Source organism: Cygnus olor, chromosome 1 (assembly GCF_009769625.2).
Source record: "Cygnus olor isolate bCygOlo1 chromosome 1, bCygOlo1.pri.v2, whole genome shotgun sequence".
Taxonomy (NCBI): domain Eukaryota; kingdom Metazoa; phylum Chordata; class Aves; order Anseriformes; family Anatidae; genus Cygnus; species Cygnus olor.
Genome location: NC_049169.1, coordinates 200,474,971 through 200,502,142, shown reverse-complemented (window position 1 = coordinate 200,502,142; position 27,172 = coordinate 200,474,971). Strand labels below are relative to the sequence as shown.

The 27,172-nt window shown below is 37.5% G+C and overlaps 1 protein-coding gene across 3 annotated transcripts in view; it reads right to left on the bottom strand.

Annotated features, from left to right (window-relative positions):
* Positions 1-2,029: 2,029 nt before the first annotated feature.
* Positions 2,030-27,172, bottom strand: part of GRM5 (glutamate metabotropic receptor 5) — a 288,413-nt gene continuing 263,270 nt past the window's right edge. The window contains exons 10-12 of one of the 3 annotated variants that reach the window (XM_040544290.1): positions 17,411-17,506; positions 15,704-15,865; positions 2,030-6,415 (exon numbers count right to left, since the gene is read on the bottom strand). In XM_040544290.1, the coding sequence (XP_040400224.1) occupies positions 5,593-6,415; positions 15,704-15,865; positions 17,411-17,506 (1,081 nt within the window). In that variant the 3' untranslated portion in view covers positions 2,030-5,592. The remainder of the gene's footprint in view (positions 6,416-15,703; positions 15,866-17,410; positions 17,507-27,172) is intronic. The other 2 variants (XM_040544291.1, XM_040544292.1) reach the window with 2 other exon arrangements.

Below are 27,172 nucleotides of genomic sequence, written 5' to 3'. Positions count from 1 at the left end.
ATTCATAAGAAGAACTTGGTGCCCAAGAAAACAATGCAACAAGGAAAGAGATGTTTGAGATGAATCTACACAAGCCAGTATTGAAATGCAATGTACAGAAAATACCCATTTCTGCAGATGGGTACAGTTTTTGTTCAGATATGGGGTGCCTTTGTAAAAGGTGGCTGAAGGAAAACCAAATGAGCTCTTTTTTTTTCTTTTTTTTTTTCTTTTTCTTTCTCTTTCTTTCTTCTTTTTCTTTTCTGCAGTTTTAGAGAAGAAACAGGAACCCCAAGTTTAATTCCTTTCCCCATCAAAGAAGACTCAGACTCTCTCTTTGCATGGAGAGGGCTCAGAACTCCAGGTGGAAGACAAGATGGTTGCAGACACGGAGGTAAGGAAGGGCATATCCTCCCTTCCTGTCACTAAAGCACTTTGCAGGGAAGATTTAAGGAATTTTTGAGCCAATATATAGCGCAGAAAAAAATGTTGGCTCCACTTCCTTTGAGTTAAAATACCCACCCAGTCCTTGCTTCCAAGATTTTAAAAGTATTTTATATTAAATGGTCATACCATCCCTAACTATACCAAGTGTCCTATCAGCATGCAGAGTAACTCTTCATTTTCTACTCTGGAACTCTTGAATATGTTTCTCTAATGTGAAGTTACCTCAGTGAGATGAACAGAGGGTGCCCTGACACAGAGTCATTAGAGCACTTTCCAACCGGGGGGAGACTTCAGTCATCTCTGACAATGGCAGGGTCTCAATTTTGGTCTCTCACCTTCTACCTGAGTGCTCTAATCTCAAGACTATTATAAAAACAGCAGCAATAACCACATTCACAACCTTAAAACAAAGGAAGGTTTCTTCTCTATAGGGAGTATAATCCTGTTGACATATGTTCTGTAAGCTCTGTATAATTACCCATGGGATATACAGGGATTTAAACTTAGGTACCACTATTTTCTAGATCCCTAATGGATTTTCCATTGAGTTAGATGCAAAGACCTTTAGATGTGTCAAGACGAGGGCAGTTCTGACAACATACAGAGATGCAATGCTAGATGCCTGAGTGAGGTGGCAGTTGATCAGGGGGTTTTAAAATTGAGTGTTGAAGGTAGGTATTACATTTCACTGAAATCCTAACTTTAGGCACCAAAGTCCTGTTTTAGGTCAGCCCAGTAACTGGACCCAATATTTTCAGTACGCTGTCTGTCCCTTTCATGTTTCTTTCCTCTCACCTCATAAATGATTTATTAAGCCAAACAGCAAAGCTGCTCTCTTTCCTCTGCAGAATTTACACACACAGCTTTGCTGTCTTTCTGGGTTTGTTCTCTCTAAAGAAAACATTCCCAAATGAACTCTACTATCATCCAGAGTCTGAATCATGGATTGTCCCTCCCATTTAGTCTTTTTGGAGATCTCATTCTCCCAGCTTTGATCACAAAGCTTTCCTTTTGCAAATCCAGCAACTGAATAAACTTCCAAACAAGCTAACATTTCTTTTAAAAACTTCTACCAGTTAATTTTAAATTAACATTTAACTTTTAATTCATTTTTGTATCTGGAAATCAAAGGAATAAAACATATCATGTGATCAATCAGACTTCCACGATGCATCAGCAAGTGCTTTGTGGATTATGATCTAAGAATCTCTGGTCTGTGTATGAGTACAAGGAAGTACAAGGAAGGACATCTCCAAAGTTATGCAATTATTTTTCAGAGCCAATTGAAAAATATAGATCTTCTTTAGTATTGCTAATATTTCTTCCCAACTGGCCTGCCAGACTGATTCACATATATTTCAGAATCATAGCTTCCAAAGATGGTTACACTTTCAGTCTTCAGGGTTAACCTCAAGCACAAAAGAAACAAATGATTTTCTGAGGTTCCTGTGGTCAAGAATGACAATAGTTTCAACTTCTTTAATTCCCTTTTTGGCAGCAGCACTAAAATGGAAGGCAATTTCAAGCCATTCAGCTGATACTTGCACATTCTTTCATTCTTTAGTTAGACTGGAAAGTGTTCATGATTGTAACCTTTACTTTAATACTTTAATGGATGAAAAACCTTGCTTTTTTTTTTTTTTTTTTTTTAAATCTTAATGTCCTTAAACGAGAGTAGCATACAAACAACATAATGAAATCATAATGTCTGTCACTCATAATTTTCTTCTTTCTTGTATCAAACTCACTGGTTTCTTTCATAGGACTTTTCAGTCTTGCAAATCTCCTACTGGGCACATTACTGCTATGTTCAATACATGATTGTTATTTTCTTCCTCCAGAAATTTTTCCTCCCTTTGGCAAAATCCAAACATTTTTAAAGTAAAGTCATCACATTCCAGTGTGTACAATTGAAATGCATTCTAACTTCTTCATAAGAAGCAGCTAATGCTGACCTAACATTCATTGAGTATAGACTGATAACAGAGGTACTATTGCAGCAGGGTCCATCCTGGGTTCCTTGTGCAATTAAAATTTCTGCTCTGGCTGATAGATATACAAAAGATACAGAACTCTTCCCAAAAATGAGAGTAAGCAAGTGTTTGAAATTTGGTAGTGTAACACTAGGGTTCTAGCCTCTGAAAATATGTACTCAGACATTAGATTGTTTTGTATGTGTGCGTGTATATATATGCACACATACATGCATAAATATATCTTCTTGGCATTACAGACAAAAGTTGTCAAGAATCTCTGAGCAATAGCTATGGCCAGGATTGTGCAGAATTGCAATTTGGTAGCATAAGAGGTATATTTATGCTGTGTCATGGTTTGACAGCTTCTATTTCTCTCTCCTTTTTACTAATTTTATTTTATTTTTTACATCTCTCTGTATAATCCTTATTTCCACTGTTCATTATTTCACAGTGCAGTGAAGCCCACTTATTTCCTCTTAGCAGGATAAGTAAGTGTCTACCAACAAAAGAGAAGACTTCAGAAATGAGGACCTATAAGGTTAGGGAAAGTTCAGGTTGAAGAGGGATGTAGTAAGGACATTAGTGAACAGCTTGAAGTATAAGAGAATGTGTACAATTAGAATTCCTTTGAAATTCACATTAATTATCTCATCACAGTCCACATATATCAAAAAAATATAGCACTGATGGGAAACATACATTATCATATGAATCTGCCATGAACAACATTTAAGTGGTCTAGACTCCCTATATGAGAATGTTTGTGTCATAGGCTGATTGGGTATGCCCTTTCCTTAAACGTGGGTTGTAACCTATGAAAGAAGATGCTTTCTCCTAAAGATGTGGGCAGCTAGAAAATGGTGAGACATGCTAGTACTCTGAACCAGGAGGGCAAAAGCAAGCTCTGGTCTGGAAACTATACAGCTGCACAGAACTGATTCTATGCTAATCACTTGTGCTAGGAAATGAGAATAAGGTAAGGAACAAGGACCTATAATCATAACTTGTATCTACCTGACTTCCAGAATAGAGCTGGGTTGTGACCTGCTGGTTCATGCTATAGGCAAAGCTAGAAAGTGACTGTACCTGGCAAAATAAACATGCTCATACACTAGATATTGGATAACACTGCCTTGTGCAGGATGTACAGAATCCTTAGGGTATGTCTTTGAGGTGTTAGCCTGGACTCATTCATCTAGTCCTTTTTTTTAATGTTGTTGAGAAGCAAATTGGAGTACAACACATAATGGTGAAACTAACTTCAAAAGGAACAGAAAATGTATGTTGCTAAAGTATGTGAATGTGCTTTCATTTTTTTATCTTTTTTTTTTTTTGTATTAAATATTTCAAATATTTGTGTTTTTTTTGGACTTGGGGGAGAGAAAATATATATGAATTTTGATTAATATTTTTGAAGAAATAAGCTCTAAATATTTTGAAAAGAAACAAAGAAGCCTTATTTCAAGGCTTCTTTCCATGAAGCTGTCTTCTGTATAAGGCTGTGTCAACTCAACTATGAACTGAACTATGTTACTCACCACTTCATACTATCCTTAATTAAAATAAAACAAACCCATAAAAGTTTGGCACCTGAGAACAGTTGTGTCGTGAAGTAGTGTCATGAAGCCAATACAGTGTGCGTTTAGGGCCTGACTTACCAGTTCTACTTAACTACACCTAACAAAAATTATTCAGCTTCTATTCAAACTTTAAATCCCTTCCCTGCCTTTATCAAAAAAGTCCCATGACAGTATGAAGTGCACTAAACTGTACTACCTTCATATAGGAAAAAATAGGACTCCGTTCATTTATATCTCATTAGGTCTTCTCTGCTTTAACCTTTACTCTGTATTGCTTTGAAAGTCTTTTTTTTTTAATTATTTTTATTTTTTATTTTTATTTTTGTCACAGTTCATAGCTGCAAGGCATCAGCAGCTAAATAAAGTTAAAATTGTTGCTTATTAAAGAGTAGCTAAACCACCTCTAAGCAGATTTTGACACAGGCTTTTTCTCTGCATATAAATTATGATTATGACAACATTTCCACTGGCAGTTAACATTCATCATAATCCATATTGGTCTCTTAGAATTCTGTCATTCAAAAAGATGGAGAAAATCCTTAGAGTGTTTACCTGTTCCTTACAAGCAAAGACTATGGGAGCCCGAATAAGTGTTTTAACTGGCAATGTTAGCACAAGAACGTCCATAAAAATGTATTAATTTCAGTAGGGAGTGCAGCTGTAATATAGCTTGGTAATGCTGCTAGAAAGAGAATATTCACCACAACAACTTGCCCTGATATGGGAATTACAAAACAGTACTCCAGAAAATATTTTTTGCTACTTCGTTATTAGTTGGCAACATGGTGAAATAGTCAGGAAATCTTCCTTGGGTTCTGTTGCTGTGAAGGTGAATCCAATGTTCACAAATTGATTTTTTTTTCAATACTGATAGAAGAGAATTTCATAAACAAACGTGTAGTTGAGAAGTCACTTGTAAAACCCTCCATATTGCAGTCACTCACTGCAAAGCCTCAGCTTAGTGTTATCCACGTATAACGTATCACAGACACAATATGCTTCAGCAAAATGTTTTGTAGTTATTGAACATACATTACTGCTTTTTGAGATCTTCTTAGAAAAAAAAAAAAGAAAGAAAAAAAAAGAAAAGAAAGAAAGCTTGACAGGTTGGTCCCAGATTTGAGTCTTTGAGTCTGTTAGAAAATGTACATTCAATGTTTGGTCTTCTATTCTTGATAAAAGATCAAGGTTCACTTCTGGGTAAGGAATCAGAGTAAACAAACAAACCATTGTACAGTTGTTTACAATCTAATTTCCCCCCTCCCCCATATATATTGTACACACAGTTCATTGTAATACTAAAGCAAAGCACTTGGTATGTAACTGATTTAACAGACTCCTTATAAGCCCTCAAAAATAGATTCAGTGTTTCTGAAAAGCCCATGTTTTTTTAAGGCCACGATAATCTGCCAAGAGTCATTTTGTCTTTAAAACAGCATCATTAATCTGATGTTTCCACTTATCAAGTAACTCCACTTCTTCCTCTCTGTTTCTCAGAAGATGACCCAATGCCTCTCACTCTGAGTAAACACTGGAGATCTTGAAGGCTCGGCTTGTCCCCTCACAACTTGCTTGTAGTCATTGAGATCCAACGTTTTCTTGAATTACATTCACAGCGAAGAAGAACTTTGAGTATAATCTCTGATGAGGAGGGTGTCATACTTTGGGGAGGATGGGATACAGAGAGCTGATTCAGAAACTGGAGAGCTGGGAGATGCACTTCCAGAATCAATGGAGTCTCTAAAAGGAGAAGGAGGAGTTAAAGCTACCAGCTCCTCAAGGTCTTGCTTTGCTGATGGGGTCTCTGAGGTGCCTTCTTTGACGCTGTCATTTGAAGGTTTCCTGGCTGACTGTGAAGCGCCATTGACTTCAATGGAAGGAAGCGGCTGGATCTCTGCAAATGTGGTCATCGTTGTAGGGAGCTGGATTTCCCGTGGAATCAGGTATGAAGAGCAGAGAGGAGTGGCCACCATTGTCCCTGGAGTGGCTGTTGAAAGCATCATAGAGTTCAGCTCGCTGATATTGGCTGTAAAACGAGTAACCACGCTACTGATCTGCTCCATGAGGGAGCCTTGAGAGGAGCTACTTCGCTGAGGAGGCTCTGACTGGAAAGTAGGGACATCATCTTCTGTTCGGCTAACAGAAGCAGTTCTGTGGCTCACGGTGCTGACAGGTGAGGGAGTCTGCGGTCTGTACTGAGCTGGGTATTGCTCTTCTGCTTCCGAAACATCATAAAGCGTTTTGGCACTGGACTCGGGAAATGTAGCACTGCTACTGTGTCGGCTACTATCTGTGCTTTTTGAGAAAGGCTTGATCACTGCAGTTTGATTGGGGTTCTCTTTTTTGTTGATGTGGATTGATAGCCTCTGCCAAAGGTGTGCTCCTCTGCTGCTTTTCTCATTCTGGGCCCAGGAAACAGATTTCCCATTAGAGCTGTAAACAGAAATGAGATCAGATGGTAACTTGCATCAAAGTTAAAAGTATAATCAATGTACCTATACCATGGATATGTGTTATCCCAGAGTTCACATTTATTATAAAGCTGACTGTAATTTCATCTCTCCATATCTATATCTATAAAATATCTATCTAAATCTAGATCTATATTTATATCTACCTACATCTACATCTATATCTATCTATATCTATATCTAATCTATATCATGTATACCATCTATATCATCTATCTATATCTATATCTATCTATACCTATATTTAATCTATCTATCTATATCTATATCTATATCTATATATAATCTATATCTATATCACCTATATCTATATCTATCTATGTCTACCTATTGCAATATATTTAAATCTATCATTTATACTTATATGTTCTGGAAAAAATAACAGAGTGGGCCAGCTTATTGCACAGGCCACTTGTGCATCAAACTACTCTGTGCTAGTTCATGGCCACTGCTGACCCCTCTGATGCTGCCCCTGGGGCATGGTTGGTGCCTGTCCTGGTGGAAGGAGCAGCTTGGTGGTTTTTCTTCTGTTGGATTGGTGTCATGAAGGGGGACTGTGGGACTGAGGGCTGCATGGAAGAGTGAGGAAAAAAAAAGGTAAATGCTTGAAGGGAATAGGTGGGAGACTTGGACTGGCTTGGCTGCAGGGAACAGTTATGTACGCTAGCCGGGGAGCATTCAATGGTAAGGAGCTCAGTGTAGGGCGCTGACCATGGCTTGTGGTATAGGGTGAGGGTTATAGATTGGGATATGGAGAAGTGTAGTCTGTTATGGCTGGGAGCAAGTTTGTTTATAAGATTGGAATTACTGGACTGATACTCAGAAAGTGTCTATACTGGTAGTGTGTGGAGAAATGTTTCTGGTGGGTGACCTCTTCTTGGTAAAAATACTTGACAGGTTAGCCACCACTAGTTTAAAGAAGCTAATTTTTTAATTGCAGGTCAGCTCAGAGAACGTCTTTCAAGAAGGAAAGAAATGATAGAGTATCAGGGTATACACGTAGTTTCTCATGCTGGCCTGAATTTGGAGACAACAATAAACATTTTACTTTACGATCCTCCAAAATGAGTCCTCTTAGGGTCACTTCTCTTCAGATCCCATAATGATCTGTTTTTCATCAAAGTTGCTTATTTTTCTGCTCTTCCTGCTTAAGGCAACATCTCACGGAGCAAAGCCAGCTATGGTGCTTATAAAAACACACTACGCAATAATTCCTTTCCTTTTACTTGATCCTTAGGCCGAAGAGCTATTGCTTATGTATACTTTAACCTATAGATTTTGGGATTAAGAAAGACCATTAGCAATATTTCTTAGCTGAAACAGACAATGACTCTGAAATGATGTCAACAGGGAAAACATAGTCTCCACATACAGATAAATGTGATTTATATATATGATGCAACAGAACTTTAAACAATTCACTTTGGTTTCTAGAACATTTGGTACAGACATTTAGGATTTTTGGAAATATGAGCAAATTGGAGACCCTGTTGAAGTGTCACAAATTTGCTGTTCGTTTATTTGCTTTTTTAGCCTGAAATAGATGTACTCAGACACGATAGCCTGCAGTGAAACAGTTTGCAAGACACACAGTTTACTAAACACAAATGACTTTATACCAGCTTTCATGTGGAGGCACTATCAGTATAATAACTCTTCCAGGCATCTAAGAAAAAGGTTGTGTGCTGAGAGTAAACAAAATCTTCTCGTAGGTTCACATCCACGATTACATTATATGGAATTACTATGGGTCATGTAACACAACATATGCCAACAGCTTTTCCCTTCAAAAGCAGCATGACAAAGTCCAGCAGACAAACACAATGTAAACCAGGGGATATTTTAAGACAGGCTAGACTGGGAGATAATCTGTATGAGTATGTAAGGGGTCACCCTTCTATTGCAGTCCTCACTAGGCTGTTCTCTGGAACTTGTAGACAACTATTACGCACCTACCTCCAAAATGCCAGATAGAACATTTGATGGTTTGCAGCTTGCTTTTACAATACACCCTTTGCTGTACCTCAATCAGAGCAAGCAGGAAAAGCAAAATCTAACCTGTAGCACTAATCACTTCAACTCTTTGCATATCTGTGGATGTGATTCTGAGCTGAACAGGAGCTTGTGCTAATGTCTTTCAGAAAGAAACCATTGCCTCTGAGGATTGTGTGATTCTCTCGTTAGCACAGATACCCAGCAGGTGCACAGAGCCATTTGAGAGCCCTGACTCCTTGGTCATGCTGAGTCCTGAGCTCACTGATAGTTCAGTGCCAGCAGCAGGACCCAAATTTAGGTACTTTGGGAGGCAAACTCTTGCCGCTATTTCTGTTATGATGATGATGATGGGACTTCCCCCCAGCTTGTGCCAAATTTGAGCTGGACCGGGAGACAGTGTCACCCGGCACTCTTAATCTTGATCTAACAGTATGAGAGCCTAGTTCCAGTCCTGGGTGTCCTACCTGAGGTCTCTTAACTCCTGATGAGCGCAGAGCCCAGAGGAGTTTGTGACAGATCTGCCTGCCACAGGGACAATATAAATTCTATTAACATGGAAAATTTACCAATACAGATAGAAACACTTGCCCAAAGAAAGCTGTGCTTTGTCTGTACACCACTTACCCCAAGCACAGTACTCTAGCGCACCTCCATGGTTGACACTGGCTCAGTAAGGAAGTTCAAACCCTATGGATACAAGTGTGTAACTAAACACTAAAAGCATGTAGACATTTTCAGTTGAATGAAGATCAGATTGTAAAAGGCTGTGAAGGTACCATATTACTCCCTTCCTGGTCAGGAGACATTTATTAAGGAGGACATGTGATATGAGGCTGAGGAGCCTGAGGAAAGAAAAAGGATGAAATCTGGGGATGCATCCAGCTAGCAGTTAAATATTCAGTGGAACAGCTGTTACCAGCCCCCTAAATCCCAGTTTGATTTTGGGTCAGTCTTGACTGATGTACTCACTTACGGGCTCTGTGCTGTGCCAAATATAATTATGCCATATGTGTGGCCCTAATGGAGATCCTGGGGCCCTAAAGGAGACCCAGAGGCTGTTTGATATAAATGTCATTAAAATTTTTGTGGTTAAAGGCCCTGTGGTTAAAATTCCAGTAGTTTGCCCAGCAATAATTGGGAGTATAAATGTATCGTCCCATTTATCATGTTGCACCTACTTACTACAAAATCAACACCTGACCGAGATGTGCAATCACTTATCATCTGTATGAAAGCAACAACATTTGTTTTGTGGAGGTATGAGGCTGGGTTAGGGGTAAATTTCAGGGGGGGAATTTTAAGATCTTGCTTTAACTGTATACTGTTACTCCGTCAAGTTAACTGAAAACCACCACAATGCACACAACTTAGAGAAATAAAGATACAGCAAGGACATAGATTGCAATGTCTCCTGATGTAATATCACAACCAATTGTTTACATTTACTATGACCAGCTGTTCCATATCCCTTAGAATGACTGGAAATTTTAGGTCAGTTAATTGTTTAGAGTTTTCTTGCAAACAGATTTTGGCTCTCTCAGTTGAGAACAACAGAATTACACTTTTGTGCTCCCTAATAATTCTACTAAGTCCATCTGAATACAGGTTATGTTTCTTTACTCTGCTCTGCCCTTTCCACTGGCACAATCCACTGACTGGAGCAGAGCAACGTACAGGTCATGTTTGGAGATGAGCAAACTCCAATTATTGACATAATTTCCAAACCAAAATGTTAGCAAGATATATATATACATATATTAAAGTCTTTTGCATGGCATATTTTTTTCATTGCTTTCACTATAGGTTAATTATGCTCAGTTTTATGTACAATAGGGATTTCCTCAGAACCAGTCACACTAATTATTTTTTCTGTCTCTTTACTAAAAGCTGCTTCGACTTTGATAGCTAGTTTTTTTCCCAGTCTTATAGACATAACATAATATGTACAAGAAATGAAAGTGGTATAAATGAGAGAGCTTTTGAAGTCTCTGATATTTAAAATATTTTCCCTATAGCTGTCCACTTCCTAACAGAATAACAATTAGTACTGTTTCTTATTTATATATTCCATTACTTAAACTTTTTAGAGTCATATAAGTTTTGTCTTTAGGACTTTGCTCTGTATTCATAAGGTGTATTAACTGCTTTTCATCTACTTAGGTGGTAGGAAAAAAAATCCCTTCCATTACATATCTTTTTTATTTATTTTTTCTTTTTCTTTTAACATCCAAAATAAATCACTTTTCCCTGGTTTTGGTTGATATAGCAGTTTTGTTTCAGATTTTTTGCTCTGTGTTATGATTCTCTATGAAACAGTGCATAGCTCTGCCACCAGGGTTTCTTTAGCCAGCTGCCATTAAAGCAACTGTGATTTGTGAAGTCCTTCAAAATACAGAAGAAATGGAAATCAGGAAGTGGAACTGACAGTCACAGCAGCTGAAACCCCTTGTATTTTAGCAAGTGTGCCATTCTCATTAATCTCCTAAAGCTGCTAAAATTAATTCTGATGAAATGTGCCTAGTTACTAGCATTGGGACAGTTACTGAAACTATGTTTAATTAGTTTTCAAGTGAAACCATGTTTAACTTGAAAATAAGTCATTTATACTCTTGTTAACAAGTTTAAATGAAATAGTCAAATAAGTTTAAAATTATGTAATTTAATATTTTCTGAGAAAGCTTAGAATGCATATCTACATACTTAGTATTTATATTTAGAAGGGAAAACTGGTAGCAATGGACATGATTCTATGACTTTATGATTCTATAATTCTATGACATGGAGAAGGTGTTGGTACTCAATGAGTTCCTTGCCTCAGTCTTCACTGTCAGTCAGGCTTCCCATGTCTCTCATTTCCCTGAACCTCTAGGCGAGGGCTGGGGAAGCAAAGTCCCTCCCACTGTAAGCAAAGATCAGGTTCGAGACCACCTGATGAAGGTGAAGAAGTATGAGTCTATGGCGCCTGAGGTCATGCAACCCAGGGTCCTGAGGGAACTGGCTGATGAAGTTGCCAAACCTCTCTTCATCATATTTGAAAAGTCCTGGGAGTCAGGTGAAGTCCCCAGTGACTGGAAAAAGGGCAACATTGCTCCCATGTTATAAGGGGTAGAAAGGAGGACCTGGGGAACAACAGATTAGTAATCCTCACCTCTGTGCCTGGGAAGATCATGGAATAGATCCTCCTGGAAGCAGTGTCAAGGCACATGCAGGACAAGAAGGTGATCCAGCAGCCAACATAGCTTCACCAAGGGAAAATCATGCCTGACCAATCTAGGGGCCCTCTACAATGGAGTGACTTCATCAATCAACAAGGGAAGACTGACTGATATCATCTACCTGGATTTCTGTAAGGCTTTTGACATGGCCCCACATGACTTCCTGATCTCCAAATTGGAGAGAGAGAGAGATATGAAAGGTGAACCATTCAGTGGATAAAGAGTTGGCTTGAAGGTTGCACTGAGAAAGTGGTGGTCAATGGCTCTATGTCCAAGTGGAGGCTGGTGATGAGTGGTGTCCCTAAGGAGGCTGTCTTGGGACTGGTACTGTACCTTTATCAATGACATAGTGGGACCAAGTTCACCCTCATCAAGTTTGCAGCTGACACCAAGCCAAGTGGTGAGGTTGATACAACAGAAGGAAGGGATACCATCCAAAGGGACCTGGACAAGCTTGAGAAGTGGGCCCATGTAAACCTAATGAGGTTCAACAAGTCAAAGTGCAAGGTGCTGCACCTGGGTTGGGGCAATCCCAGCTGTGAGCACAGTCTAGAAGAACTCATTCAGAGCAGGACTTGGGGATTCTGGTAGATAAAAAGCTTGACATGAGCCAACAGTGTGCGCTTGCAGCCCAGAAGGCCAACAGTATACTGGGCTGCATCAAAAGCAGTGTGGCCAGCAGGGAGAGTTAGGGGATTGTCCCCCTCTACTCTACCTTTGTGAGGCCCTACTTGGACTGCTGCATTCAGGTCTGGGGCCACCAGCACCAGAAGGATGTGGATCTGTTAGAACAGGTCCAGAGGAGGGCCACGAAGTTAATCAAAGGGCTGGAGCACCTCCTATGAAGAAAGGCTGAGAGAGCTGGGGCTGTTCAGCCTGAAGAAAAGAAGGCTCTGAGGTGACCTCATTGCAGCTTTTCAATATTTAAAGGAGTCTTATAAAAAAGATGGAGAGCAAACTTTTTCATGGGCAGACTATGACAGGACAAGGGAGAATGCTTTTAAATGAAAAGAGGGGAGATTTAGATTAGAGGTTAGGAGGAAATTCTTCACGCAGAGGGTGGTGAGGCACTGGCACATGTTGCCCAGAGAAGCTGTGGATGCCCCATCCCTGGAAGTGTTCAAGGCCAGACTGGATGGGGCCTTGAGCAACCTGGTCTGGAGGGAGGTGTCCCTGCCCATGGCAGGGGGTTGGAACTGGGTGGTCTTTAAGGTCACTTCCAACCTGAGCCATTCTATGATTCTACTTTTCACCTGTGAAAACTGGAATACAAGGGGGATCGGTGGAGTTTAAAATAAAAAATTAAGAGAAGTTTTGTTCTCTATCATGTAAAAATATTAGTATCTGATTCCAGACTTGAAATGATAGAGCTGAAAAAAGAAGCTGGAAAAAAAATAAAGGGGACCTTTATGGTCAGTATGGAACCACTGCTGACATGAATACAATAAGAATTAAAATTCTATAATTTATAAGTCCAAGGGTGAAAGTTCATGTTTCAGAACATTCATTGGTCTACATTTTTTTTTTAATTTTATTTTTTATATTTTTTTAGCTAAATTTAGTAGTTTAGTGTCTACTTTAGTGGCTAAAGTAGAGCGTTGCTTTCCAACTTGAAGCAACATCTTATTTTTAAGAAGGTGATGATGAGTTACTGCTCCAACACTGTGCAGAGCAAGCCTGTTTATCAAGGACAGTCTTCTCCTGTGCTTAAGGGAGCCTCCTCCCTCCTTGCTCCTGGCTTTTACACAGAAACAGCTGACAGTGGTAAGGAGGTATCACTCAATGATATAATTATTCTACCTGAAAAAGATTTGTGTGATATCTGTATATTTAATTAAAAATTTCTGATGAGGTGATCTGTGTGTGTGCCCACAATGTGTGCAAGTATGGATGCATGAGTGTGTTTCTCTAGTCTTGCCAGTTGAGTCCACTCAGATCAACAGATATTTTGCTTGTAGTGACCCATGTTCTTCATCCCTCAGAGCATGCAAATGCCTCGTAACATGCCAACAACACTGAAATGAACTAAGTAGTTGAAGAGGAGTGCTCCTCTAACCTTATACAAAGAATTGTGTAGTTTCTCTTGTGAATGCATGACAACCTGGATAACTGGCTGAAAGGATGCAGAACTGGAAGGTAGCTAAACTAGCTCAGTTCTACCACTGTAATGGTTTATCTTGTTACCCTTTCTCTTATTTTAAATAGCTGTTTGTTCTGTGGAGATAAATAACAATGAAACACAAAAGAAGAATGATACAGGGGAAAAAAAAATCATTTTGTCCTGTACTAAGTACCAGAAGTAAATGTCTTTCGCAATCACGTTGTGAACAAACAAACAAAAAAGTGCTTTTCTGTTTACAAGGACAAGGACATTTACTAGTATTACTCCTTGAACTGTAATCAGTCATTATCTCCTTTCCTCATGGAAGTCACAGCTGATATTTACAAGAATAACTATAATCTATGAGGATGAAAGAAACTAAAAAGTGAGGGATAGCTGGCAGACAGAACCTTTGCAATTGACCTCACAGCACAGCCACCAGTGACAGCAATGTCAGCATCTGTTTCAGCAGCATGCCTGGTTGGAATGGGAAACGAAGTGTCTGGTGTCTGAATGAAACATTTCTATTGTCATGACCTAAAATGCAAAAATGATTTCAATATCAAATACAACTTTTTCCCTCTCTTACTGAGAATTAATCTCAATTGTTAATCAAGGCAGCTAGTGCTGGGTTTTACTTCTCATCTGAAAAATGTCACTTCAAGCATCTCTGAGCACACCTCTGCTACACTGGAGCATCCTATCAACCAGATAGGGAGAGAAGAATGCCACTTCTTGAACTGTCAGTTCTGCTTCCAGATGCACACAGCTTTAAGATGTTTTCAACATTGCTTAGCTGACATGTTCTGTTATTAATTTCAGTGGACTTTATGATAATTTGCTAAAGGTATGAAACTGAAATGGGAAAAAATAGTAAACATCAGCTTAGCACTGACTGAAATTAGAAGCACAAGCAGTGCACAAGAAAAGCAAATTAAAAAAAAAAAAAAAGAAAAAGAAAAAGAAAGGGAAAAAATATAAAGGAAGAAAAAAAATTAAAAGGATTTAACACCTAGTTTTATACCCAGAAAAAAGGTAAACAAGGATTGATTGGAATTCCATCCTCTGCAAAGCACACACGATTGGCGGAACTTCCAGTGTTCTGCATGCCTGATAAATAACTACAGGAACATTTATGTATATTGGCAAAACAATTACTACACTGAATTAAGTAGTTTCTTATTTGTTGCATTTAATCAAACCAAAAATGCAAATATGACAATGTCTTGATGCTTGCTTTGTGAAAGCCTCATAAAACACCCCATTCCATAATTGATTTTATCTGATATATGTGAATGATGCTTACTGGTGTTACAGATGTATTAACTCTGTTAATCATAAATTGCCTTTCAAAGCATACCCATTTACTAAGTTATGTCACTTTTCATCTTGAGGGAAAAAAAAAAAAGAAAAAAAAAAAGAAAGCTATTTGTAAGACATATTCAGGGATCATTAAGCCCCGATGTGAAAAATATCCACACTAGGTTTGGAACAAAAAAATGATATTGCATGAGGGATTTGAGAACATGAGCTGAACAATCCTGTCCAGATGAAACTGCACAGACTTTTTTAGGCTAACTGGGACTTGGTCAGTGTCATGGGACCTCTTCATTGCCATTACAATACAAGCAAGAATAGATGATGGGATCTTTTCATTTTCCATATGTGGTCAGATGCCTGTATCTGTCTTTTTCCATGTGCACTTCATCACAGTGATGTTCAGCACTGGTCTGGTACTTACTAAGACAGAAGATCTGCGCCTACTTTCCTTTCTGCAACATCTGTGCTCTCTCTGGGAGGTTCCTAGGCTACTCAGTGGCAACTTTACTGAGCTCACAAAATTTGACAGGACCACTGGCCAGGACACTATGGCTGGAGACAACAAAACACAGCCATCAAATGCAATTGCACTCTCTGTTAAGCAGCACATATTCTTAACTGTTTGAGTAGGTCTTGCAGCTGACAGTCTTGCTGTGGTACTATTAGACTGACACAGTTTCCAGTCTTTTTGCCTGTTAGGGCATCCTCTTTAACGGGAACCTCTTTCTCATCTCTACTTGACTCAGATCGATTACTCTCTGGAATGCAAACAGATTCTTCACTGTGAAGATATAAAATATAAAAAAGAAGTTTTTCAAGTGTTTATATATGGCTGGGAAAAACAAAGCTGAATACTGTACAATGAAATACAGTTGTTTGACATGTACATGTACTTTTCTGCTCTACAAAATTCTGTTATATAGCAACTCCATGTAACTTTAAAAGGAAGAATAATTATCACCAAAGGCAATGCAATGTAGGAAAAAAAATAAAAATCTAGACATCACACAGACAAGAAACAGAATCCCGGCTGACAAAAAGTAACAGGGCTGTATACATTTGGTACACCACAGTTATGAACATTCCTGATGTTACTTAAATGGCAGGAATCCCCCAGGTGTGTGCTAAGTGGCATTATAGGTGATAGCCTTATGTACATGAGTGGATATAGTTGCACCCTAGGGGAACGTAACACCGTGAGTGTTTCACTGAACACCCTCCTACAGTAATAAAATCCACCTGTGATGTAACACTTGGGAAAAATAAAGGTATAATTTGGTCAAACTGTGCTCAATGGATGCATTTACAAAAACCTTGCAGGGGTCAATAAAGATCTTTTAATAAACAATAAAGCAAATGTTTCTAACTTGTAGTAGAATGCAACATATAGATAAAATGCTTATTAAGAGTATCATTTTTTGATACCCTTATTTAGGTTTACAGCCAGCTGTGACACAAGTAGTTTATTCATTTTTTTAATGGACATGTCTGGAGAAATGGATTTTCTGTCCTATTGGAGAGTCCAACATTTAGAAATCTGACTGGACTCAAAATGAGATGGATAGTTGAAACCTCCAAATATTTCTTAGAACTAAATTGTGCAAAATATTCATTACAAAAACATAAAAATGTCCATATTAAAATGGCTCATCCCAGGAACACTTAAAAATGTAGTACATAATATTCATTAAAGTCATAACATTGATATATAATGTTATCCAACATGTCTAAAACAAAAAACAAATATTTAAATTAGATTAAATGGAGAAAGTTTTGAAAAATATGTTCTGAGCTCTATTTAAAATGTGTTTGAAACCTTTCCTTAGAACCACTGTACAACTTAGCACTTTTCCACAAGACATTTTGACTGGGAAGAACCAACATTTTCATTTTGCAAACATTTTCATCAATCTTGTTTTCTTTTTATGAGTGCTGTTGATTAGACAAATTATAGCCCCTAATATGTAGTGGGGCCACCATTCTAAAGTGGTTCTGGAGCTGTTGATGTTTGAATGCTGTCTCTCTTTATCTGTCCTACTGGGTCAGGTGTGAAGTTTCTCCTCCCCAAAGCACCATATTATGACAACATCACACAGGACACGTGATTCGCATCACTCAAATGAACACGGTGCAGGTTTTTTGCAGTCAGATGAAACACAGAAATCAGCAGTGGCCATGTGGGTTTTTTTAGATACTTTTTTTTCTAGACATACTATATGGGATGCACAGGAATTACAGAGAGGATCTGGGCTGGCATTGTCCCAGGGCTGTTCCTCTTGTTCACAGACATATCACACTGACCTAAGGCCACTTGCTTTTGGCTTACCTGGTCATTGTAGCTCTCCCACCATTCCCCATACTCCCTTTTGGGGTGAAACACTCTATTTCCGACTTGTGCGGGGCCAGTCTCCTGCCTTTGTACCTAATAAATCACGACAACAACAGGAGCAAACAGAAAGAAGTGATTGTGTGCTCAGCTTTCTGTGACAGCTGCTGTGCAAAGGGCCATGCACATGAGTGTTACTGTGGCAGTGGTGAGATATAGTGCAAAGCAGCTGTGGGAGCGGTAGAATAGCTCCCCAGACCTGTGCTAAAGCAAACAGGGCTATGTAGGAGAGGTGCTCACCATTTATCCATATATATGCATATTGGAAGAGCTAAAAAATTCTACAGAATAAATAACACAGTAACCTTTTGTCTGTAACAAGTTTTGGAGTTAGACCAGCATGTGAAGGCCAGTAGTTTAAGCCAAACAACACAAATTAAGGAGCAGTGAGAAATCAACTGGTGGCCACATTCTCAATTTTAACTTATCCTCTTTCTCTGATACTCCATGTCCGTAACACTTGTCTTCTTCCTCTGCTTGCCAAAGCAAGCACCAGTGTGGTTGACTGCTTGGCTAAAATTTGGGTGGCATCACAGTTCATGTCACGAAAGGGCCTTTAACTCTCCATTTGCAATAAAAGGAGGCTAGATGACTTTCAAGACTTAGATATGAAGTCAAGTGAAAACAATACCAATGCTAGAGCCCAGTGCAGTACTATGAATGCCTTAAATACCATACCTTGAACTTGGATTAAAAAAAAAAAATACTTGGATAAACAATTTAATACTTGAGGATTTAATTAATCCCTGGATAAGATACCAAGATAAGATCTGGTCATCATTTACTCTCTGAGCACTTAAATGGGATATGAATATTGCAGAGATCTTATGCTGGCTCTCTTCCCAGTGGTGATTTTCATCTTAATTGTGCAAATTTCTGTGCTATGTGTTGAAATATCTAGTCAAATGCTTTAATAAAATTTAGGCAAAATGCGTGCAGCAGATCACTTCTCAAAAAGTTGTTTGTGATATTTCATTCCCACATGCTATAAGCTTCATCATGGGTATTTAACAAAATTCTGTGGGAAGAAGTCAGTTTAGTTTAACACTGCTAACATGACAGACTAAATGGATTATTTATTGCTTGTCCATTAACCTGATCTAGATAACAAAAGGTACCTTGAAGACAACAATCCTGAAAAAGAGAAATATCTTGAGTGAACACAAAGTCTTAACTTTGGATGCAATTATGGTAGATCGTCAGGGGTAGTGTATATTGCATAAATAGCTGAGGAAGCAGCTTAGTGAACCTGAGAGTGAACTGGAGACAGTAAAGTGAGATGTGCTCAGTGCAGAGAAGTCCTTTCATTTACAAATTATAACCTTACTGAAAGAAGGAACAACAGGAGCTTTGCAGACTGGCTACCAAGGGTTTTAAGTCAATCCACAGGGTGGTATGTGCAGTGCTCCCAAATAGGTATCAAGCTCACGCAGGACACATACATAGTATATGGAAGTTGATTCCTAGAGCAGAGGAAAAAGCGGACGGGCTTAGAGAACAGCAAAATTCACTGAAAATACAAAGGAAGTCAAACTGCATCATACAAATTCAATTGAGGTAACAAGAGAGAAAGAGCAAAGAGAAAAGAATGTGTGAAAACTTCATAGGAAAGAAAGGAGATAAAGATGGTGTGAAGGTTATATGTCAAAGAAGATAGAGTTTAGGAAGAGCAGGAAGAAAACACAGTTACATTTAGACCTGTTAAGCAAAAGAGATGCTTTGTGCTCAAAAAGACAGAAGGAGGAAAAGGCACGACTAAGAAAAGGGATTTGGAGAACCTAAATGCTCACAATAAGCAGAATTCTAAAAAAGTAGCCAACAGAGGGAAGAAGAGGTAAGTCCTTGGTAATCCATTCTGAAACAAAACCCTGGTTGAGATGCTTGTGAAACAGATAAAAAAATATCCCATTCCCCAGTCACCACCACAAATTTCACTGCCATGCAAGTCATCAGAATGGTTCTCAGAGAGATTTCTATGAATGTCTCAAGTTTTGCTATTCACTCAAGAGCAAATTAATCAACAGAAGAAATATGTTGTCACAGACTGCTCTGAAGTAACTGTTTCATGACAATTCAGTGCTCAAAACTCATATAATTATGAAAGCAGTGACCAAGCTCTAATCAACCTTCCTACTGTGGAAAGTGCGTCTCTGGAAAGAGATACCAGAGGTTCTGCATAAAAAGGGTTTTCAGCATTCAAAACAGATAAAGGTCATAATATGCCCCAGAATGTCTTATATCAGAAAAATGTCAAGGTAATTTGTCCCCCTCTTGGTTGTTAAAACAAATAACTTTAAATTATTTAATATGAGGAGATTAAAAAAGAAAACAAACAAACAAAACAAAAACAAAAACAAACAAACAAAAAAACACCCTGAAACTTTTTTTTTGCAGTTTTCATATCAAATGCTAACACTAAAATGATTTTGCATTTCACCTGGCATATGGAGGAGGCATAAAACACTACAGTGTGAGCAGTGTTTGCAAGAATGGATTTCTTTTCTTAGGGTCAGTTCCAGGACTGTGTACTGGTTAGAAGAGAGAGAGGACTTTGTGTCTGTGCAAAAGAGCAGTTCAGGAGCAAATGCAGCTAAATTCTGTTGAAGGCTTTGAAAAGTTCTGCATTGGCCTTAGGGTCTTTTTTGTATTTTTTATGTTTGTTTGCTTGTTTATTTGTTTCATCTGTGGGCATGGAGTTGCAAGTTGTTTCATTTTGTTGTTTTTCAATCTTTTTATTTATTTATTTATTTTTCACAGAGGTGAGTTGTCCTCAAAAGAAATGTTTAATGATGCACCCCAATATGATTTATGAATGTCAATCAGTTACAAGAAAGTAGAGAATTAATTCCCAGTAATTCAATCACTGCAGTGCTTTGTCACCAAACACTTTGGAAACCTACTCTGTCTTACAGAGCAGTGCTCTGCACTTTCCAGAAGGGATCAGGAGAGAGAATTAAACTCAGTCCTGGGCTGAGAGAAACCACATCTGTATTGCCCGAGCTTTGGCAATACTCGATGCACATATTAGAAGGAAACACAAGTGTGACTGCTCGGATTTGAGGAACCATTACATCTTCTCCTTGCCACCTTCACCTTCCACCAAAACTCACCTTGTAGACCAAAATTAATGGATATTATGGGAAGTAAGGGTGGAATCAACATCCTGAGCGACACCAATAGTCATCTATTGCAATGCTTTAGAAACCATGTTTAGATCTCGATATGTCTCCCCCTACTTTTATATTTTTTATTTTTTCAATGAAGGTGTGAGTCCCTGTATTAATGAGTGCTTTACATAGTCTTTGAATATGGACTATTTTAGACTTTTTTAGACTATGTCTTCACTTTATAGACAGGTGTTGGCAACCTGGATATATATATATATGTGTGTATATATATATATATATATACACATATATACATTGAACGAAGCGTTAAGCAAATCTAATTTGTTGTGTAGGAGATGGAGGTCTATCATCAGTTCATATTTCAAATGCAATCTCATAATGATATGCAGAAATTTATTTATTGAACACCAAATATGTACTTGGCACTGTTTAGACCCAGAGGAAAAGAGTAGGTTTGGACAACAGGATTTTTCTACTGCAAGGTAGGAGTAATGTCTTCATGAAATCGTACCTTGCAGGGGTGGAAAAAGGGACATTTCCATGGGAACATTTAACAAGACAGAGAAAGTAGAGCCAAATCTGATTGTAGGGCAAGGGCTAATCCTGTACTGGGGACAGAAGTTCAGCATTGCAATTATTAATTCCTAAGGGTCTTGTTAATTATTATGATTACAGGTTTTGGTCTGAGATAATGAGCACGGTATAAGTGTCTAATACTTAAGTGTCTAATACTCTTTCTGAATAATGCTTTTCCCCTTAAGTTAATAGTAATAAAAGCAGGTGATATCTATTATTTCAACCCCAAAACTCTGTTTTTCTCTATTTTGGAATGAAACTGAAGCAAGACTTTTTAAATCCCTGAAAAGGGAAATTAATAGAGGAGAGGAGAGGAAAGAAGAAGAGAGGAGAGGGGATTCAGAAAGCTTAATAGGGCATTGATGAAATATTGTCTCTTTGTTTTCCATCACTTTTACTGATTTTTTTTTCAGTGCACTTATGCCTGGTACTTGGACAGACAGCTGAATGTTACAAACCTGCCCACTTTTCCAGGATCAGTTATGTATGTCAAATCTTATGTACAAGTAGTATTTTTCACCTGCAGTATTACTTGGCATTATTATTAAGAAACAACGAAGATCTTGCATTTCACAGCAGCAGAGTTAGGGCTGACCTTTAGACTAGATTAAAATAAATAAATAAATAAATAAATTTATGAAATTTTCATCATAAATGGGTAAAGGATGGACTGTGAAGGATATTTAGCATTGTTACTGTTTTGAACTGCAAACACACTGTTCTTGAAAAGCCATTCTGCAAGGTGGGTCATGCTACTTTGATACTGTACTACATTGCACTGAACAATTTTAAAGAGGTCTAAGTTTATTATGGGCATTTTCCCATCTATATCATGAATAATTGTATATTATTAAATATGACACTTTTTGATTCTTTCTTTTTTTTAAAAAAATCAACATGGAAATATTATTTGCTTAATAGCACAATTTCAGCAAGCAAAATATGTTAAACAAAATGCATAATTAATTTATTTCTTTCAAGTGTAGCAGAATCTTTTTTCTTTTTTCCTTTTTTTTTTTTTTTTCAACTTATTCTAGTTAAGCAATTGCTTATGTAATTGCAACTGGTGGATCAAGATGAGTTTTTTGATGGTGTGCTATACAAAGCATTATAATGAATTAAGGAAAGAAGAATAGTCCAATAATAAAATATTGCCAGTATGTTTATTTCCCTTCCTCCAGAAGCGATATTTCTGAGATGTTGGACAAAGAATTTTATAGGATTTCTGTACATTAGCATATTATTTACACAAAACTTGTCGTTATCCTTAATGTGTTCACTACATTGAATTTCTGTCCTCCCTTTTGTGAGGTTTATGTAACTACAGATGCCATAGGAAGGTCTCATTACTTTATTCATTAATTCATTCTTCACGTTGAAAAAGAAAGATACACTTCATTTGCTCTGAAACACTGTAAATGTTAGAAACTTCTGTAGGTTTGCGAAGTAGATGGATGGGAACCCACTTTGCAGAGGCAAATATCACATTTTTTAAGATATTTTTAAAATTTGTTGACTTATAAGAAAGGTGTTTCTCTTTTCTGATGTTTTTTATCAATTCAATCCATTATGCTATCCTGTGTATTTCATATATTGACTAATATATTGATATTTTCATATATATATTTCATATATTGATATTTTGTTTTCTAATGTTTTGCATCTTTTCTGGATGTTTATAAAATTTTGAACCTTTCCTTTTCTGCTACCACATTATTGAATTGTGAACTGAAAAAGGACTTTTTTTTCTCTCTCTCTCTCTTTTTTTTTTTTTTTTTTGTTTTGTAAATGTGTTGTTGTGTTGCAGTCCTCAATTGTCAACATACTGGGTAAACATTTCAACATATAATCCTGTAACCAAAACTATAGAGAAGTAAAATATAGCGTTTTTATATATTTTAGCAAACCCCTGGCTTGAATTTCAGTTACAGTTTTTAGAAAATATCTGTAATCAGAAACAGTTCTAAATCAGCTGATATTCCGTCTCCTCTACCTCTCTATACCAAATTCCAGTATTCAAGTACAAATACCATATTTGTAATTCATACAGGCATTTTCATATGGATAGATGTCTTGTTTGGACCTAGGCTAGAAGTCTTAGTCTTCTGTTTACCAAATTAAATATAATGACAGTTCATGTACAAGTTTGCTCTGGAAAGAACCAGAAGTTCCTTTCGTAGAAAAACCTGTGTTCAGACCAGATGGTAGTGTGCAACAGAATTTACATCCTGCTTGCAAAATGGACATGAGACCATATGCATGGCTTGTCTCTCATACTCTTCAACGTGAGTGACAAAGATAATATTGATACAGTATAGAGTGACATTTATTTGTCACCAGAATTTCAGGAGACAAGTTGGAAGATGAAACACAAAGCAAAATGTGTAGGCACTGCTGTTAAAAAATAGAAAACTCCTCAGCTCTTCCCCTTAAGAAAACATGCTGGTCCCATCTTCACTGTTCCTTTATTTATTTTTTTATTTATTTTTTTGTAGTACTAACGAGACTGCATTTTGCCGTCTAGAGCATATTTGTGCAAGAGTAGGCAGGGAACTGTTTATAATTTAATTTGAACGGTTCAGCTACAGTATTTGATTCAAAGTGATGGGGACACTGTCCTAATAATATAAATAATTCCAAAAATTAAGCTTGAATACTCAACGTGCTCAGTCAATGCAGTCAAACAATTTATATAAATCAATCAATATTTTAATTAAATTTAAGTTGTGTGGAAATTCAAAACAACAACACTAGCACTGCACACATATTAAAATTCATTGTAATCAGGGCAGTCAAGAATACCAATTCATTGTACAGAGGGAATGTTTTAGCAACAATTCATCAAAATCTTTCAGACCTAATTCCTCTCACTGAGTTTCATAAAATATTCTTCAATCATCTCACAATATTTGAAGTTTAATTAATCACAGCATCAAGCTTGTTCAAAAAGACACCAGGAGTATATGGAAAAAATGAAAGACTTAAACCATTCAGTAATCTCACAATCCAAGTTTCTGTAGCATATTAGATTAGAATATGTCAGAATGATTCATTTGGGAAATGATTCACTAATAAATGCAGACTAATCAGTCAAATGAATAATGACTTCCTCTAAAGAGTCAAAGATTTTTTCCTGTATGTCTCAAAATTCTCTTCTAGCAAGGCTCTGAAGCGACCAACTAATACTTTGTAGTATCATTATGGTTAGATTTCATTTCTGAAATAATAACAATCCCCTTTGACCAGACCTCCAACTCACGTAAATTGTTATGTTCTCTAATGACATTACATAATGTATGAAATTTATCTCCCAAGTCCATACCATACACGAGTTAATTTAAATAATTTAATTTCTTTAAGAAATTATTTTCTTATTCTATAAAACTTCAGGATTTCAAATAACATTGACTTTTTTTTTTTTTTTCCACTGAGATAAAACCAGAATCATAAAGGTCTTTTAGTGTATAGGTCTTTTAGACTCAGGCTGGAATCTCTCCTCTGCCATCATTTGGCATTGAAAATCACTGCTCTTTTCACCAGGTTAGAAAATAACTCTCTGTCTTTTCTAATCAATGCTTATTTTATTCAAGACAAAATGGTTCCACCAGGCTTCAGGAGGAAAACAATCCATCCTGGCATAACTGACAGGCTGCCGATACAGCTCTGTATAGCAGGTGATATGTCTGTCTTGATCTCAGTATTGTGAGGTTACCACCTCTTCTATACTCTCTTACATACTTCTGTGAGAAAAACAGTGCAACTACTTGTAGAAAAGGCAGAACCAATTATTTATTTGTTATATGTTATTCCGTGGATAAGGAGCATTGTGTTTTTCGTGTTTTGCCAGGCAATGGACCTGATGAAGTGTTAGTGTGTCATAAGACCACTCTGATCACCAAGAGTTTCTCAGCCCTTAACCCATAACCCATAATGCATGCCCTGACAAAGCCTGGTAAGTAAACAGTTTCTCAACTGAGTTTGGAGGAAAACTATAACATTCTTTCTATCATCATTCAAAATGTGTCAAAGAAATTGTTCATGTTGCATATAAATGAAGACAAAATTGGCATTTGTACTGTAAGAAATGTGTCTCCATAGAATATGCTGTGGCAGAAATTCATAATCAGTATCTTTCTCAATGAGCATGCACGTACTAAATGCCAGCCAGCTTCAGCTTTCAACAAAACTTCAACCCCTCCCTCCCCCTGCCCTAGCACATACACACACTTTCTTATTTCCTACTCTGCTAAATCAGGTTTGTAGGTCTCCTGTCTTTTTAAGAGGTCTGAAAGCTCCATGTCAGATAACCATCCTGTTTTATCTCTCAGGAAGCTTATCTTACCCCCTGTGTTACAGGGAACTTGAATCTCTTATATTTATGTCAGAATTCCTCATTCTGGTATGTGTACACATATTATTTATTATAACAGCATACAGTTTGATGATGGCCAGGGCTTCAATCCATCTACTTATTCATGTATGTGGCACTCCCAATCAAAATTTAACTTCTAGGCCGTGCAAACTGTATGGACTGTATCTTGGAGCCCCTTGGCAAATTGCACATAACAGTGTCAGAGATTTATTCCAGGAGTATTTGGCTGGAATCTCAATGCTTTCTCAAGGTTCTTTTCATAATAAAATGTTATAGTCAGACTTTTCAGAACTTTATGTAACAGGTAAAATTAGTTCTCTGGTTAGTTCAAGCCTGAGACTTTCAGCCTTTTTTTTTTTTTTCTCCAGTGTTTTAAATGAATTTTTATCAGTTTCAGATTTTTTTGAATGTTTGAAATTTTTCCTGTAGAAAAGAAGGTAGTGCTTTTGTTGTTGTTAGTGGTTTTTGTTTGTTTGTTTTATTTTATTTTGAGAAATTTTGATTCAGGCTTCTGAAAAGGTCATTTCAAGATTTTGGTGCTGAGATAAGACATGCTGCTGTATGACATAGTACTTTAACTGCAATACTTTTAAACCATGAATGGCAGCTTCTAGGTGGATCCAAGCACAGTTTTCTTATTTTGTGGATCAAAATATCTCATTTGAATTGTCACAAAACAGATATAGACAGACATAAGAGGCAAAAAGAGAGAGAATAGATAGAAGAGAGATGGGGAAAAAAAAGAGTCATTCCTTGCAGAAAACAGAGTTCATAATGTAATGGTAGACACCTGTTCCCAAAATGCCTCATTATGGCACAGTCTGGGACATTCTGATGTAAATACTAATTATAGCAACTGGTGGTCCAAGGCTGAATCCAGTTCAGTGGAAAAACCTACCTTTATCATCACTTTGTCCCCATAGGAGACAGGAAATGGCTGTCAACAGCATGTGCGCCTGGGAAGGTGAATGATACCTGTGCAAGGCAGGTATCATATTGGACCCTCACACTGTTGCCACTGTACCAAAATAATGCTTGAGAAAAAAATGCCTCCGAATGACACTAATTCTTTGCTGAAGTTGTGAATATCTTTGTCTAGGTCGAATAAGGAAAACCAAAATTAATAGTGATTTATATGAGTGTAGAATTTCTAGTGGTCCACCTGAGGGCGAGCACTGGTTACCAGAGCAAGGGGACCCCACTCCCAAATGAAAGATTTCAGTTCTATCACTTCTGCAGAGATGAAGAGAACAACACCCAGTTCTGCAATCACACAGTGGAGTGACAAAATTCTTTACAGGGCAAGATAAGGCATTAACATATAAGTGAGTAGTTTATTTGCTTTGACTACTAACATTTCTGTTCAATTATTTAAGAAATAATACCTCATGGACTAGTAATTCCATGTGGAAAGAAACATCACTGCCACAGCGGGCTATTAATCTTTAATTTCAATGAGATCTGTAGATTGCTGGGGGTAGGTGTGTATGATAAGCTGCAGAAATAGCTGTGCATCTTTTCTGTTGTCTGGAGCTGTGCTGTTCACATCTGGATGGAGGAAGTATGCATAGTACAGGAAACATACAATGTATTTTGAATACGGCTAATGCTATCTGACACTCTGGT